The sequence below is a fragment of the Panicum virgatum genome, chromosome 5K, assembly GCF_016808335.1.
Source record: "Panicum virgatum strain AP13 chromosome 5K, P.virgatum_v5, whole genome shotgun sequence".
NCBI lineage: Eukaryota > Viridiplantae > Streptophyta > Magnoliopsida > Poales > Poaceae > Panicum > Panicum virgatum.
The window spans coordinates 42,896,967-42,911,907 of record NC_053140.1 but is presented as its reverse complement, the minus strand read 5'-3'; the positions used below and the strand labels follow the sequence as shown (position 1 = coordinate 42,911,907).

The window sequence follows — 14,941 nt, the reverse complement described above, 5'->3', positions numbered from 1 at the left end:
TAGACTAATTAAAAAATTAATTATAGAACTCGTCTATAAATTACGAGACGAATCTAATGAGCCTAATTAATCCATTATTAGCACATGTTTACTGTAGCAATTTAGTGTCTAATCACGATCTAATTAGATTCATTAGATTCGTCTCACGATTTACGGTGCATTTGTGTAATGCGATTTTTTTCAACTACATTTGGTACACTATTTGGTACACCATACAAGCGTTTTATAAATCTTTTGAAATTTTAAAATTTGGATCTAAACAAGACCTCAAACCGCAACCGGTCACTTCAAAATTCCCAAAGAAAACGGGGCATTCCAAACGGCGGCGCCCGTGCGCGAAGGCGAGAGCACGAGGCACACCACACCGCGCCGCCTGTCTATCCTCGCCGGCCAGGCGCCGTTCGGAGCGAGACGACCGCCCCAACCGACTCGGGTCACCCGAGCATCGACGGCTCCGGAGGCCCGCCGCCCACCCGCGGCCTCCGATCTGGCCCGTCCACGTACTCCCCCCATTGACATGACCTCCGCTCACCAACCCCGACACGCAACCTTCCCTTCTCTCGCCTCCCCCCATTGACATGTCGGCCCTGACAGACCCCTCCTCCCCGCACGCGAGTCCCCCTCACCGCCGTGATCCCTCGCGCACGCGGCTGGACATAGTCTCTGTCACTGGCTTCCTGGCTCCACTCTCCGTGGGTCCCTCGACTCAGTCGGTGTAAACAAAAATCGCGAGGTGCGCAAGACGGGTAGCGAAGTGTGGCACGTACGCAGGCCATCGACTCGGGGGCGCTCGGTCACTGCAGCCGTGCTATGAGAATGGCGTGTGGGTCCAAGACTCCCGTCGGGTCTACCGGCCAGTGATTATCTAGGAGGCGGGTCGGGCGGAAAGAAATTTAGGGGGCAATACCTCGCTACCAAACTCGGGACCGGCCCCTCATAATTCTCTCTTCCCCTCTCGCGATTTGGGTACTCCCTCTCGCCTCCGCGCACAGGTTTCGTCCCCCTCTCCCTCTCTCCTCCTCTTCTCCAGAGAGAGAGAGAGAGAAAGAGAGAGAGCGAGGAGAGGGAGCGAGAGCTACCTGCTGCGACCTCGAGTATCATTTCGGTAAGCTTCGAGTTCCCCGTGCGTGGAATTCGATCCGTTGATTTGGTCGTGGTAGATGGGGGGAAGCTGTAGCAACCGGTAGCTGTGTTCAATTCGTCGGATTTCGGTTCGGGGTTCAGCGTGCCGCGGGGGTAGTCTAGCGCTTTAGGGTTTTGATAGGCGATGGCGCGACGTCGTGGGGATTCGCTTCTCCTGATTCAGGGGGTTTGGGTTTTCGTGAATTTGAAGTTGGGGGTGGGGGGATGGCGATTCAGTTGGGGGTATGCTGTTTTTGGTGCTTCGGGGGCTCGCTGAATTCAGAGGCTTGAGATCCTTGCTTGCTCTCATCCGTGTGTCTGATTTTGGGGCGGTTTTGTTTTCTCCGCTCGGTGAACTTGGGTTGCTTTGGTTTCTCTTGTTCCTTTGTTTTCGGTGGAACCGTGCTTTTGTTCGGCGCAGGAGCGGGCAATTTCGAGCTAATTCTCTCAGTTGACTCAAAAACTTGTGGGTTTTTAGCTCGCGGAGGCGATCTGAGTATTTATGTGAGTAACTTTAGAGGGTTTCCCCTGAAATTTCATGATACTAGTTAAGGAAATTGTCTTTTGGGTAGTAAGTTTGGGGCGATTTGTTGGGAATGATTATCCTGGCATGAAATTAGCAAATTTTATAGTCTCGTGTTGGTCTCACGTCATCTCACCTTGTTACCGAGTATTTCATGGAATTTGGGGTGTATTATCTGCCTTTTATTTTTTAGTGTTTTGCTATAGATCTAGCTAGTATCTATTGTCTGTCTATTACGTAGCACATATCATCTTGTAAGTACACCTAGCTGTCCCGTTGCTTACATAAATACATAGTTACATGCAGTTTTTGATACCCTTCTAACTGTCCCAACAAAAACACTAATAAACCTATGCCTAATGTGTCTAGGATTGTGCAATATTTCCTGCGTGTTCCAAGAAATTTAGTGTACTAATTGAGCTGTTTTGCAGTTACCGCTTTTAGCTCGTAAAAGTTGACAGTTTTTTCGTATGCAGCAGGAGACTTGCGGAAAGATGTGATAGAAGAGTAGAAACTGTGTGAAAAGGCTTGATGTTTGTTCAAAGGCAGTGCCTATCTGGGTAGGTTATTGTAAATAAATTTCACTTTTATGTCCTTTCACATGCTTGGTCCTGGTTAGAATTGGCACTGGTCGTGTTGGACAAGTTTTAGGGCATTAAAGGTGGGTAGATGTATGCTCTTGTGGAACTTTGATGTGGCATTTTTTTGTTTAGAACTTCAGGTCTCATCGTTGCGTAAAGTTGAGAGTCGCAAGGTGGCAAGGGTTAGACTGTTGCGATACTGTACTCTTGTTTGCAACATAAATGACATTACCATTAGTTTGTTTGTATGGGTTTTGGGTAATAAACTTCTACTGGTATGGCACATAATGTTAGCTTAAAAGCTAAAAATTTGGTATAAGAGTCTTTATTCAAGTATGCATAAACTGACCTCTCTCTTAACTTTCTAGTGAACGCAAAGAGTGTTGATTCGCTGAACAAGTGCAGTAGTCAAGATGCCTGCACTGAGAATGAAGAGGATGCTTGAAGATACTGAATTTGCTAACGAGTTCAGCACAAAGTCTGTTAAATCCATGAAAATTTCGCATTTTCCTGTCAGTGAGTTAGAGCAGTCCGCTGTGCTAAACTCGTCAGATAAAGTTCCTCTAGATGGTAAGTGATCTCATGGACATTCTAGAAGTAAGGTGACTGCATGTGTATAAGCTAGCTGTCTAAAAAAGGAATTTTTATTTTTTATGTTCCTTTTGCTCACATATAGTCACATGTAAGTTGGAACAATATGCTTACACCATGCATTGTTATTAACAATATCATTGCGCATGTGTTTATGTGTTTATGGATTGACAGTATCTCCTGCTGCAGAGTCGGATCCAACTATTCAGCTTGGTGACCAGGATATTAGGATAATGGAAGCTTCTGGCTTGCATGATCTGCATGGAGGGAAATCCATTGGTGTGCTCAAGGTGCTTCAGCATAATTCAGTCTCATATTAAACACTGTGATAACTAACCATGCACTTGTCCTGCATTTGGCTTCATAATTTCCATTTTTATAATTTATTTGTGTTGGTGGCTTGGGGGGCTCTTTAGTTTCAACAGTCTAAGGATCAAATTCTTAATTAGTACTTGCAATGTTGCCAAATTGATGTGCTTTGGTTGCTCTCTGGTCCTCTTGAGTTTTCCTTACAAACTCTTGAGTATTATGCTTCTATACCACCCAAAATATATGAAACAAATCATAATCTATCATCTTCAGAAATGATTGCAAGAATATTATATTCATCCTAGTCATTGCTAATAAGTTCTCAACTCATAAGTTTTAACCTTGATTTCCATGTTGATTGGACCTGTAAAAAAGAATGGGAATGATGCAATAATGTATGAAACAATTGCAACTGATTGAGACATAACATAACTAATGCATTGCCTGCTGCTTGTTATCACATGGCCTTTTGCTTCAACTTATTACAAATTAATGATAAATCTTGTTGTTTGGCATTGTTGGAGTTTGATTAAAGTGCTGAAGATTGGGTGCATTGCTTTGTTATTTTCTGTAGACTCTGCAGTTTGATTTCCTTTTGGGGTCTCAAAACTTCATATCAGCTTGTCGTGTAACCTAAGATTGTCCTTTTGATTTCAGGATTTAACATCTGGGGTGGTAGTTTCACCAAATACGGAGGCTGATTCCTCTGCTAATTATGATGACAATGAGTCTCTGTTACATGTAGTGAATTATGTAAACAAAGGTAAGGAGCAGTCCTTTCCCCTACAATGATATGTATACTGGCATTAAATATAGGAATGGAGTTTAGAGCACACATCTATAAAAAGTAATTTACTAGCTTTCAATTCGATATGCGCACTTCCATGATTTCTGTTGTGTTGTAATCACTACAGCATATGTGATATGATATGAGGTTATAGATTCTTCCATCTAGAATTCGATGCTGTCAGGGTTTTTAAAAATTGGATAAATAATGAACCACATTATTTAGGCCATCCAACTTGCTTAGGACAAAGACTTGTCTTTGTTTTTGTAATGGATCATATTTGATGTCAAATGGTTTGTCATTATGTGATAGCTGCAAATTGAGCTTATATTCATGTGCATGAGGCCCATGAATCAAATTAATTTTAACTTCACGGTCAATTTCTTTAGTGGCATGTTACATGTATGAGTTGCTTGAAGGCCTGTCACCAGCATCAAACGGCTTCTTTATTGTTAAATTTATAGTGGTGCATGTTTTTGGAGATTGTACTCTAAATTTGTTAGTTTAGTTAGTGAAGCAACCAAACATACCAACTTGTGGAAAAGGCCTGCCTAATCAGGAGTTTAGATTAATCAACCCAGGGATCATTTTAAATAAAGAAAACAATGGCAGAGTCCAGCCCAGTGGGTCACTAGCCTAGGGCATGGCTCATTTCCCCTAACTCACAAGTTGTTTATCAATATTTTACAAAAGCACAATTTATTAGGAGATCAGTTAGTATTTTCCATAATGTTGCACATGTGTATTCATTTATTATTTTCTATTACAGAGTTTTCAGATGAAGGTGTAGATTATTCAGCCCAGAATTTATGTGCTGTTAGTGATCATGAGGCAAGCTGGGTTCCAAATCAGTGTTGCAACCTGCTGGATATTTGCAGTCCAGATGATGATTTCCGTTTCTTGTTGGATAATCCAACCAATCTTCTTCCTAGTTATACTGGATTTTGTGACGAATTTGTATCGGTTGATGCATTGATGAACATGAGCAGCAGATGTGGTGTGTTTCCACTTATTGAGAGTGCCTCAGAAGCCAGTATTGATAATAAGCCATGCTCATCTGAGGTGGATTTGTGCTTTAGTAATTCTGAGGTATTAGAGTGGCTTAACCCACACCTATCCGAGGAGGATTTACCAGATCTTGTTGATTTTGCTGAGTTGACTTCAAATGATGTTCCTGCAATAAAAGAGCAACGGACCAGAAAGGTCACTCTTGTACTTGATTTGGATGGTATGTTGCTAAGCATGGCAGAAGTTAATCTTGGATGAGATCATTTCATGCCCTTGACAATAATATATTGTTTCTCCTTTTAATGCAGAAACCCTTGTTCATTCAACTATGGAGCAATGTGATGACGCTGATTTCACTTTTCCTGTGTTCTATGATATGAAAGAGCATGTGGTGTATGTGAAAAAGAGACCACACGTCCATATGTTTCTCCAAAAGATGGCTAAGATGTTTGAGGTAGTGATATTCACAGCCAGCCAAAGTGTTTATGCAAACCAGTTGCTTGACGTGCTGGATCCAGAGAACAAACTTTTCTCCAAGCGATTTTTCCGGGAATCATGTCTATTCACAGACAGCGGCTACACAAAAGATCTGACTGTTGTTGGAGTTGACCTTGCCAAGGTTGCCATAATTGACAACACTCCACAGGTAAAACTGCTATTATTCATCGTGACTTTTATGTTCTTGTTCAAATTGAAGTTGTTCATAGCTGTGTTTCAAATCATGATAGATTTATCATCACTTTTTGTGCTCCATCGAGTTGAAGTTGTTTATACATGTGTCTCACGTCTAGTGTCTTATTTTGTGCAACATGTTCTATTTATTGGTTTATAAAGGTAATATGTGGGCCCACAAATGATCTAAATTGTCTGTGTTTATCAGGTTTTCCAGCTCCAAGTGAACAATGGTATACCAATAGAGAGTTGGTATGACAACCCTGTAGATGAGGCTCTACCTCAGTTGATCCCTTTCCTGGAGATCCTTGCTGTCGCGGATGACGTCCGGCCTATCATTGCCAAGAAGTTTGGCAACACTATAGATAGTTGCTGAAGATTTTGAATAAGTTTTAGGGTTAGTCTTGTTTGCTCACATAGTGGAACAAGAACCTACATGACATGTTAACAGGACTAGTGGGACTTGATTTTCTCTTTCCAGCAAGTTGGTTTCATAGGATGAAGAGTCTTGGTGCGGGGCAATTTCTTAGAATTGTACATATCCTCAATTTTGGTTTGTTTTGTCTTTGTACATAGAATGCTACTGGAAATGAAAGACTGAAAGTGAATCTCCTTGCGAAGTTCTGTGTGTTAATTGCTGCCCTGCCATGTGTGGCTTAATGTTTGATATTATGATGCTTGTAGTTGTCTGGTTCGTTGATTGCCTGTGGATGCATTGTGTTACTCCATCATGTGAAGAAATTTGAGCAATGAGGTCGAGGGGACCAATATTGAGAAATTGGTCGTAACTCATCAGTTCTAGGAGGAAGACGGGCTACGAAAAGGTTGTGTTATCACATCATTGTTGTTTTTCCTTCTACGGATGGTACGCAGTGGCGTGATAAAAATGGTTTGCATTTCATGTCACTGGAAGCAATGACAAAGGCTTATATCTGGTGCATTAGCAAAGTCAGCAATTATGAATTTTCTTTAGTGATCAGTCCCCATGTATTTAATGCACCTTGACAAGTGGGTACCTAATGAGTAATTTTAGATTATCCATAGCTGATTTTCTGTTCATAAACCTTGCTGCAGAATCCACGTTTTCATTTGGATCACAATAACCAATAAGAAAGAAAGCTTTTATTCATAACTCAAGCGCGCTACCACCTTTCCTTGCAATTGCAAGAGATTCTCTCCTGTAACTCAAGATCTCCAAATTTTCAATAGAACCTCAACTCAAAAGGCTGGATCTCATATTTAGTTGAAGGGAATATCATGACTTTTAACTAGAAATTTCAAATTCATATCATGAAACAAATCTCCAAACCTTGTTAAGTTGGAGTAATTACTTTTAACTAAGAAAATACCAACATACTATTGCACTAGTCTTAAACAAGAAAATATGCTATCACGGTTGAAACTTTCGACTACCAAAATCAAAGGTGTCAGTGCCAACTGCCATGCGTTGAAAGCCTGAGCTAATATCTGCTATTGAACCTTCATTGGAACAAAGGGTATGCTACAGTTTTATATACTTGAAGAAAAGCTACGCAAGCATTATCCCCCCCCCCCCCCCCCCCAAGACTGATCCATAGCCTGACAAGTTGGAAACATCACGAAAAGACAACTGGATAAAGGGAAGGGGAGGACTATGCTTAATGTCCTAAGTAAATTTGATTCCTAAAAATAATAATAAAAACTTTGGAGGGAAAATTAAGCCAGCCGTTGTTATCAATCTAAACTGCCCTATGGTCCTGGCAATTGGCTTTGCTAATATGACATTACAGAGCTAAACGTACACAAAATTCCACAACGTTGAATTAAAGAAGCTGCTGCGACCAGCAGCAATACATAAATCAAGTCACTGTATATACAGAAGCTCACTATTTTTATTCCCACATGTTTCCTTTCTTGCAAAGTACATAGATTTCCCTGTAATCTTCTCTGCCCCCTCTACTCTTACCAGCAGCAAACAAACGATGGCACTGCTCTTGTCTTCTATTTTTTCCCCCTTTTCATGGGGTAATGGCATTCCATTTTCAACAAGCTGGATCAAATGGACAGGATGATGAATGTTGTTTTCCCGACATCTATTTTCAATGCGACATCACGTGTCCTCCTTGATCCTCGATCCATGGCCTCTATCTTCAGGTCATAGAGCCAGTAAGGCAGTTCTTTAACACTGACATCTTTTCGCTCTTCGCCATGTTATTACTTCAACTCAGCTGAGGATTTTGGAGATGGCCAATGCACCTACAACTAATACATCCTAGAAACTCCATATTGAACTGCATTGACCTTATTATAGCCTCCACCTCCTACAGATGCAATGCCATTAAAAGGGGCGATTCCATGAATCATGCTCGACTGCGACGCAGCTCTTTCCACAACATCATCTTTCGGGACACCTTTGGGTATGTAGTAGGAAGACCTCAAGTCAGGAGACATCTGAGGCACTGCCTTGGCATCCATGAACCGCTGTGCTGGCTGGTACTGCATGCGATCTTTTTCAAGCTCCTGTTGGAGCTCTCTGTCTGAGTTGTCAGACTTCCGGTGGTAAGTGTATGCTGATAGATTAGAAGTGGCTGGAGGAAGTACTGGATTCCTCGCCACTCTTCGTTGGTTGTATGGATCAACAGCAGTCAGGTTCTCATATGGTATTACGGGGCCAACAACTCTTCCTGGTCTAGCTGGAATTTTTTTTCCCGAAAGTAAAATTATATTAGGTTGCTGGCTTCTGAAGAATGAACAGGAGATACTTATTTGGGAGAAATTATCACCTGTTGGAATCCTTTGAGGAACTTGGGAATTTCCATTTGGAGGGATCGGATTAGAATGAACTGTAGTAGTCCTGCAAATAGCAGATTAAAGGTCAACATGCAATTCTGACAGCAATCACTAATCAGCATTAGAAATAATTGAACAAATTGTCCAACAAGTAGAGAAGTTGCTGGCCTTTGATATCACAGTATCACAAGGTCATCATACTATGTGGTATTCATTTTAATCCCAGGAGAAACTAGGAAACTACTGCACCCATTAGTATTTTTTAACAAAAAGCAGAACTTAGCAGCGTCCAACATAGAAAGAGAACAATGGAAAAGTTTGCTACCTTGGGAGGGAAACATGCTTTCTGTCTGATGACGGGATTTGTGCCCCACTCTTTCCTCCATTTTCCTCCAAGTTAGCAAATTGCCTTCGGAAATTGTCAACAGCACTGTATAATAAAGATTAGGAAAAGTTAACCTCACATATGAACATCCGCATGTAGCTGGTGTGAATAAACAGAAAAGAAAAAATTGAATAAACTGGATAGCTCACGTGCAAATAAATACCTAGGATATAGAAAGTTTGTTTTTTCAGTTCCATTCATGTAATCCTTAAGAAGCTGAGGATGATACTCCAATATCTCCCGGAAAATAAGTTCCTTGACATCCTCTTTGGTCACCTTTCTTCGTTCAAACTCAAACTCCATTTTGGTTATTGGCTGGCACGATGGTTCTCTCTCTACTTTTGCGAGGCCTTTAAAATATGGATCAGCCAATGCCTGATTATGTACATTAGCAACCAAGGAAACATTATTAGAGTGTATTTTTAAGGCGTAATGATGGATAGCACAGTAATAAAATAGAAACACAAAATATGATTTTAGATTCTACAGTTCAAACACTTGCCTCTTCAGCAGTTGGCCTATCCTTAGGATCAAATGCTAAAAGCCTCTGCAAAAGTTTGAGTGCAGCTGGATCTGCTTTAGGGAACCTCTCAGAAAATGGTACTGGATGTTTTTTCCTCATGCTAGTCAAGTACCTCCTTGCCTTCTCATTGCGAATCTGCAGTAGCCAAAGGATCATTGCTTGACAGTTGTGGACAATTTACTTTGGAAAAGTAGGAATGGAATGAAGGACATACCCTGGAAACTGTATCAAGCGATGGAGTACCCAAGAGATCAGTCATCAGATCCAATTGGTGGACCACATTTTTTCCAGGAAACAATGGCTTCCCTGTTAAAATCTCCGCAAAAATGCAACCAATACTCCAGATGTCAATAGCTGGTGAATACTGCAGAGAACAACAAAATAAGCATCCTTGAATTCAACAACAAAAAATAAATTTAAAGAGAAGAAAAACCAGAAATTAATTAACATGTTACATAATTACAACTAACATTTTCCACTCGTACTCAGCACTAGTCCCTAAAAAAATAAGTGCACGATACTGTTAAATGGTAAATCCCACACCTGACCAATATTTTAACAGCTTATCTATGATTTCCAATGAAGGTAATACCTACAAAAAAGGTAGCAGTGCGATCTAGAAAATTAACTTATGCAGAAGAATGCAGCTCCTAAACAAACAATTTGGAAGGAGCGACCCTTGGTATGCTGGCTGGTAAAGAAATAAATAGAATTCAGTTGAAGTGAGTGGTTGAGGAAAAATCACATCCAGCTTTTGAACACTGGACACAAAAGGATGAGCTGCAGAACATAAGACAGTATGAAACAGCACATCTTGTTCGCCATTGGCATAAGAATGCTGGCACTGCTCAGTAACCCTATATCAGAATGTGCAGATTGGTTACCTTAGAAAAGAAAGATCCGCACAGTTCTGGAGCCCTATACCATCTTGTAGCAACATAATCCTGAAATTTTTGTGAAACAGAGTATGAATATAATCTGTTACAAAAAGTGCTACATGAATCTAGTCTACCAGAATCTACATACCGTCCAGAATACTGTTGTAGGAGTGTCATTGAATGCCACTCTTGCCAATCCAAAGTCACATATTTTAAGTTTACAGTTAGCATTAGCCAATATATTCTTTGGCTTCAAATCACGATGATAAACATTAGCTGCAATCACAAACATGGATGTATCAGTTCTGGCACTCCTGAAGGACCTAGCAACTGAGAATGAGGGCTCAACTGTTTGATAACGGAGGGCAGGAAATAATTGTACAGCTTGAAAACTCAAAAGTATAGTTGGCAGATACAGAGAATGAAATAAGAGATGAATGTACGCTAATTCATATAATGGTGTAAACCATAGAGGAAGATGAGAAAGAATCAGCAATAAGAGCTTGGTTAACAGATCAGCACTAAAGTGATATTTATGCATGGAGACACTACTCTGATCCTCCATGCTCCTAACAGAGCATAACAAATACCAAAACCATAAATAGAACCTGTCCCGCTATTTTTAAAGAGAAATAGTTCCTAGATGCATAAGAATATTATGATAACCATAAAGATAAGAACTGTACTCTAACTTAATCAACAATGACTATGTAGAAGCATACCAGTATGAATGTATTTGAGTGCACGGAGCATCTGATATAGAAAGAACTGATGATGCTCTTTGGTTAAGTCATCATTTGCCTTGATGACTTGGTGTAGGTCTGTATCCATCAGCTCAAACACAACATAGATATCTTTGAAGTCCCTCCTTGATGGTGGCAACATTATATGCTTGATCTCAACTATATCAGGATGTCGCAATAGCCGAAGTAGTTTGATCTCACGGAGGATCCGGGCAGCATCGGATAAGTGCTCAAAGATATTATGTATTTTCTTGATTGCCACCTTGTCGCCTGTATGTTGGTCAATAGCTGAGCAAACAACACCATAACTTCCTTTGCCAATGACCTCTTGGATTTTGTATCTGTTAGCATCACCATATTCACTGAAGAAGTCCATCTCTGGTGAACCCTGAGGGAAGTTTAATATACTGAATTAACACTATTGAGCAAAAAAAGGAGTAATATGAAAATAAAGAACATGTAATGACCCAATTCAACTGAGTAGAAATGCAGAATCCGCTTCAGGAACTAAACTCAAAGTCAGATGTCCCAGGTTTCGCCCCGGTGGTCAGAAAGAATAGCATTAAAAAAGTTTGGATTGCTCCTTGGATGATCCTTGGGTGATCATACATGCTACCCTCAGCAACTGTAAGAAACAAAGCCAACGAGAATACCGCAACAAAAATCCCAAGATTTGCAGATATATCACTAGAATACTCAATGAAACAGTTCACAAGAAAACAGTGTCAGATTGTGTGAAGCCTGACATCTGAAGCTTTCTTCCTAGTTCCTACTGAAACGACTGCCAAAACAGCAGACTCGTACCTGTGTTCAACTAACAGAGATTATGGCTGAAATATCAACTGGACTCTTATAGTTTGTGTAATCAGACACATAAAAAAGGTAGGTACACCTTCCCTCCAATGCAAGCCTCCTTTGTCTCTAGCAATGAGCAGAGCAGGGCTGATTAAGCGTTAAGGCAAATTGATACAGGAAGAAGTTCGACTCTTTAAGGGAGTGCTCTTGGTGCATATAAATGAACATGCCTCCTAAGTGGGCATAGAATATATTGATAAGCTAATCCAGTGGAACAAATTAACATCCTTTTCTTCCAAGGAAAAGAAGGCAAGAGAGGCCACAGAATATGGATTAGGATAAACACAAACTACTCAGCGAATTTAATTCCTCATATGTGATACCTCTAAGTCGTAACTGAATAGGCTTTTTGTGGCGTGCCAACACGGATTAGCAGGGTGGGGAAAAAAGGCCTGGCCAATCCTTTAAGGAGCAATTTGTATTCGCCACAGTTGGAAAAGTTGCAATGGATGCCATTTCCTTTCGAGGGCAGGAAAGGGGACGCCGCCCCAACACCGGAAGAGTTCAGATATTATGGAGAAGGCACCCACTTGCAAATCCAGCAGAGAACCTTCTGCTGATCCGGAAAACTTCCGATCCAGAAAAAAAACAACAGAGACGAAACAAAACTTCTCGTCCGCGGACGCACGAACCTGGACTGCGGGTCTGTGGCGACTCCACAGCTCAAATCCAGTAACAGCTGCACGCGATCACCCGCGAGAAAGACGAGGAAAAGGTCGCGGGGAAGGAACAATGGCACGAGCGGATCCTTACGGTTCCCGTGCGGCTCCTGGAAACCGAAATTTTCAGGAAAAGAAGGCTCTTTTTTTTCCAGGAGGAGGAGATATGGGCGCCCCGCGAGGCCGGCCGAGGTCCAACCCGGCAGGCCAACCGATCCCCAGACGCCAACAACCCGGGCGACCTCGCGTCGTCCAGCCGGGGCCCCAACCACCCCCACTCCCACCGACGGGAAGGCGAAACGAGAGCCGCTGCCGCTCACCTTCCTCCGCTGCTGCTGCTGGTGGTGGTGGTCCGTCGCCTGCATCGCTCCCCGGCCGCCGCGTCCTCAGCGCTGCTCCGCCGCCCGCGAGGCTACCCGCATTTGCCCCGCCGCGCCGCCGCATGCGAGGCCCTCCCCGCCCCCCAGGAGGAAGAGCGCGAGGGAGAGGCAGCGAGCGAGAGAGATAGAAGGCAGAGATCGATCTCCCCCTCCCCTCCCGTCCCGGATCGAACCCCGCCCGCAGCCGGAACGCTCGCCCCGCTCTGTGGCCCGCGCCTCGCTCGCGACTGAGCAACTCGCGGCGAGGGTGGAGGGGGGAAGAGAGAGAGTTGTGATGGCCTGGTGGCGCGGCGTTGGAGATCGATCTCTCTCCTTGGTGGGCTGGGAAGGGATGATGAGATGATGCCGCAGCGCAGCGCAGCCGGTGGGGGGGAGGTTGCGTTGCGTCGCGAGGGAGGGAGGTGGCGTTAAAAACACAGACGGCACGAGCCCGTCCCCCCCCCCCCCCCCCCCCCCCGTGCCGGGCGAGTTGCGACGCCAGCGACCCCTCCGGTCGGTTTCGCCGAGCGCGACCCCGTGACCGACCGCGCCTGCGTCGTCTCCGGCTTGGCTGGCGCGACTAGTAGTAGCAGTAGGGAAAGAAGAAAAAAAAACAGCAGCGTTTCCTTTTTCCTTCTCGAGTCGTGACCCGGGACGATTAGTAGCCCCGCCGCGCCGGCTCCACCTGTCTGCCTGCCTCGGCCGTCGCCGCCGTGAACTCATTTCTACTCGGGCCGAGCCGGGGACGACGGGCCGCCGGGCAGTTCGCCGCCAACCGCCACCGCCGGGTCCGAGTCGCGTAGTCTGGCGGCGGGGTCGGCGGACCCGTCGCAAGTTTCCTTGGGTTTCCGTGCGGAATCCTGTCCCGCCCGCCGGCGTCAGCGCTTGACGCTTGCGCAGGTGCTCGGTTTGGTCGGCGCGCGGCGTCGGCGTTTGACGCTTGCGCAGGTGCTCGGTTTGGGTTTGGTCGGCGCGGCGGCGAGACCCGGTAGCCCGGCGGCCCCGGCATAGCAGAGCAGAGCCAGACGCGCTTTTCCAGAGCCGGCCTCGCCTCGTCACTCCCCCCTTTGGCCTTTCGCTCACATGGGGATGTGCGCGTGCGAGTATTCTATTCCCGGATCAGAGATCCGGATAAACACATTACAGTGAACACTGCTCCTGTTTTCTTCCACAGAGAAAATCCGTCGTCTACCTTGTCATCAGCTAGAAAATCCGTTGCCAATTGCCATCACCCAGGGAGGAGGTGCGAGCAGATTGCTGCGCAGAGCAGGAAGCTTCCTTCCGGTGTGCTTCCGCGCGTGCCCGCCATGATAAGGTCACGCAATTATCGGTAGGTAGATCTGGATTGCGAGCTGGTAGCTTTCGACGGAATAATACGCCACGCCATGGATCGGTAGCCCGGTAGGGTTTTTGAGTGGGGGCCTCCCCATCCCCTGCGTGTATGGCATGTGCGGATTAATCATGCACGCGAAGCATCTTTGCGGCCTTTGGTCCTCTCTCTCTCTCTCTCTCTCTCTCTCTCTCTCTCTCTCTCTCTCTCTCTCTCTCTCTCTCTCTCTCTCTCTCTCTCTCATCTTTCCATTTAGAAGTTCTTCACGGGCAGAGCTAGACACACAAAGATCATCGAGGTCATTGTCATTGGCATTATATGGGCTCACTAACACTGACAAACCACAGGAGTTTTCATAACATTGGTGCAACATTTATTGGGCTGGCTCACTAACACCGAGGACCCATGCAGTTTGCAAGGATTTTGTTTCAAAAGATGTGACATCTTCATCGACACTTCCTCCATTTCTAAATATATGGCATTTAGGACAAGCAAATTTAGTTCATTAATGATGAAGTTCCAACATGTGTTATCTTAAATCGTCTTTAACGTACGACTGCACCTAGCAAAAGATGCCACCAAGCTGAAACAAAAAATATATATCGTGCAAAAACTCGATCTCGAGGTTCAAATGCAGGGGTATAGCAACAAAATGTGTAGTTTGATCATGCAGTTTAGGGCTTTCCGTGCAGTGCTGCAATGAACACATGCATATTTTTCCTGACCGAACACCAGTAATGTACCTTCTGCTTCAGGATACAATTCCGAAATGGACGCATATAATATTTCATTGGTCCAATTAACGTAGGAGCTCACAAGTGGTGGCTTAGAAAAATCAAACGGTCAG

At 44.0% G+C, this 14,941-nt stretch overlaps 2 protein-coding genes across 7 annotated transcripts; one reads left to right on the top strand and one right to left on the bottom strand.

Moving 5' to 3' along the window:
* Nucleotides 1-927: 927 nt before the first annotated feature.
* LOC120710092 (CTD small phosphatase-like protein 2) lies at nt 928-6,227 on the top strand. Of its 3 annotated transcripts, none has more exons than XM_039995750.1 (8): nt 928-1,105; nt 2,122-2,205; nt 2,595-2,796; nt 3,007-3,107; nt 3,784-3,889; nt 4,683-5,141; nt 5,230-5,567; nt 5,802-6,227. In XM_039995750.1, the coding sequence occupies exons 3-8, from the start codon at nt 2,640-2,642 to the stop codon at nt 5,967-5,969; spliced, it is 1,329 nt and encodes a 442-aa protein (XP_039851684.1). In that variant the 5' UTR covers nt 928-1,105; nt 2,122-2,205; nt 2,595-2,639; the 3' UTR covers nt 5,970-6,227. The 3 variants fall into 3 exon arrangements, with proteins under 3 accessions (XP_039851684.1, XP_039851686.1, XP_039851685.1); XM_039995751.1 differs by having other exon boundaries at nt 951-1,105; nt 2,125-2,205; XM_039995752.1 differs by lacking the exon at nt 2,122-2,205 and having other exon boundaries at nt 943-1,105.
* Nucleotides 6,228-7,371: 1,144 nt separating this feature from the next.
* Nucleotides 7,372-13,170, bottom strand: LOC120710091 (mitogen-activated protein kinase 8-like). Of its 4 annotated transcripts, XM_039995748.1 has the most exons (11): nt 12,070-12,282; nt 11,696-11,812; nt 10,871-11,279; nt 10,297-10,424; nt 10,155-10,214; nt 9,485-9,634; nt 9,250-9,405; nt 8,911-9,122; nt 8,688-8,792; nt 8,356-8,426; nt 7,372-8,265 (listed from the first exon to the last, which is right to left on the bottom strand). In XM_039995748.1, exons 3-11 carry the CDS (start codon nt 11,265-11,267, stop codon nt 7,835-7,837), a joined length of 1,710 nt encoding a protein of 569 aa, XP_039851682.1. In that variant the 5' UTR covers nt 11,268-11,279; nt 11,696-11,812; nt 12,070-12,282; the 3' UTR covers nt 7,372-7,834. The 4 variants fall into 4 exon arrangements, with proteins under 4 accessions (XP_039851682.1, XP_039851678.1, XP_039851683.1 ...); XM_039995744.1 differs by lacking the exons at nt 11,696-11,812; nt 12,070-12,282 and adding an exon at nt 12,726-13,170; XM_039995749.1 differs by lacking the exons at nt 11,696-11,812; nt 12,070-12,282 and adding an exon at nt 12,379-12,533.
* Between the last annotated feature and the right edge of the window lie 1,771 nt (nt 13,171-14,941).

Bases quoted from the DNA above. Each gene is read 5' to 3' on its own strand.
- LOC120710091 (XM_039995744.1), bottom strand. From the start codon at position 12,770: ATGCAGGCGACGGACCACCACCACCAGCAGCAGCAGCGGAGGAAG. The intron at 10,425-10,870 runs GTATGCTTCTAC...TTGTGATTGCAG, and splicing joins ACTCAAATACATTCATACTG to CTAATGTTTATCATCGTGAT. The intron at 8,427-8,687 runs GTAGCAAACTTT...TGCTATTTGCAG, and splicing joins AAGCATGTTTCCCTCCCAAG to GACTACTACAGTTCATTCTA.
- LOC120710092 (XM_039995750.1), top strand. From the start codon at position 2,640: ATGCCTGCACTGAGAATGAAGAGGATGCTTGAAGATACTGAATTTGCT. The intron at 3,108-3,783 runs GTGCTTCAGCAT...TTTTGATTTCAG, and splicing joins AATCCATTGGTGTGCTCAAG to GATTTAACATCTGGGGTGGT. The intron at 5,568-5,801 runs GTAAAACTGCTA...TGTGTTTATCAG, and splicing joins TAATTGACAACACTCCACAG to GTTTTCCAGCTCCAAGTGAA.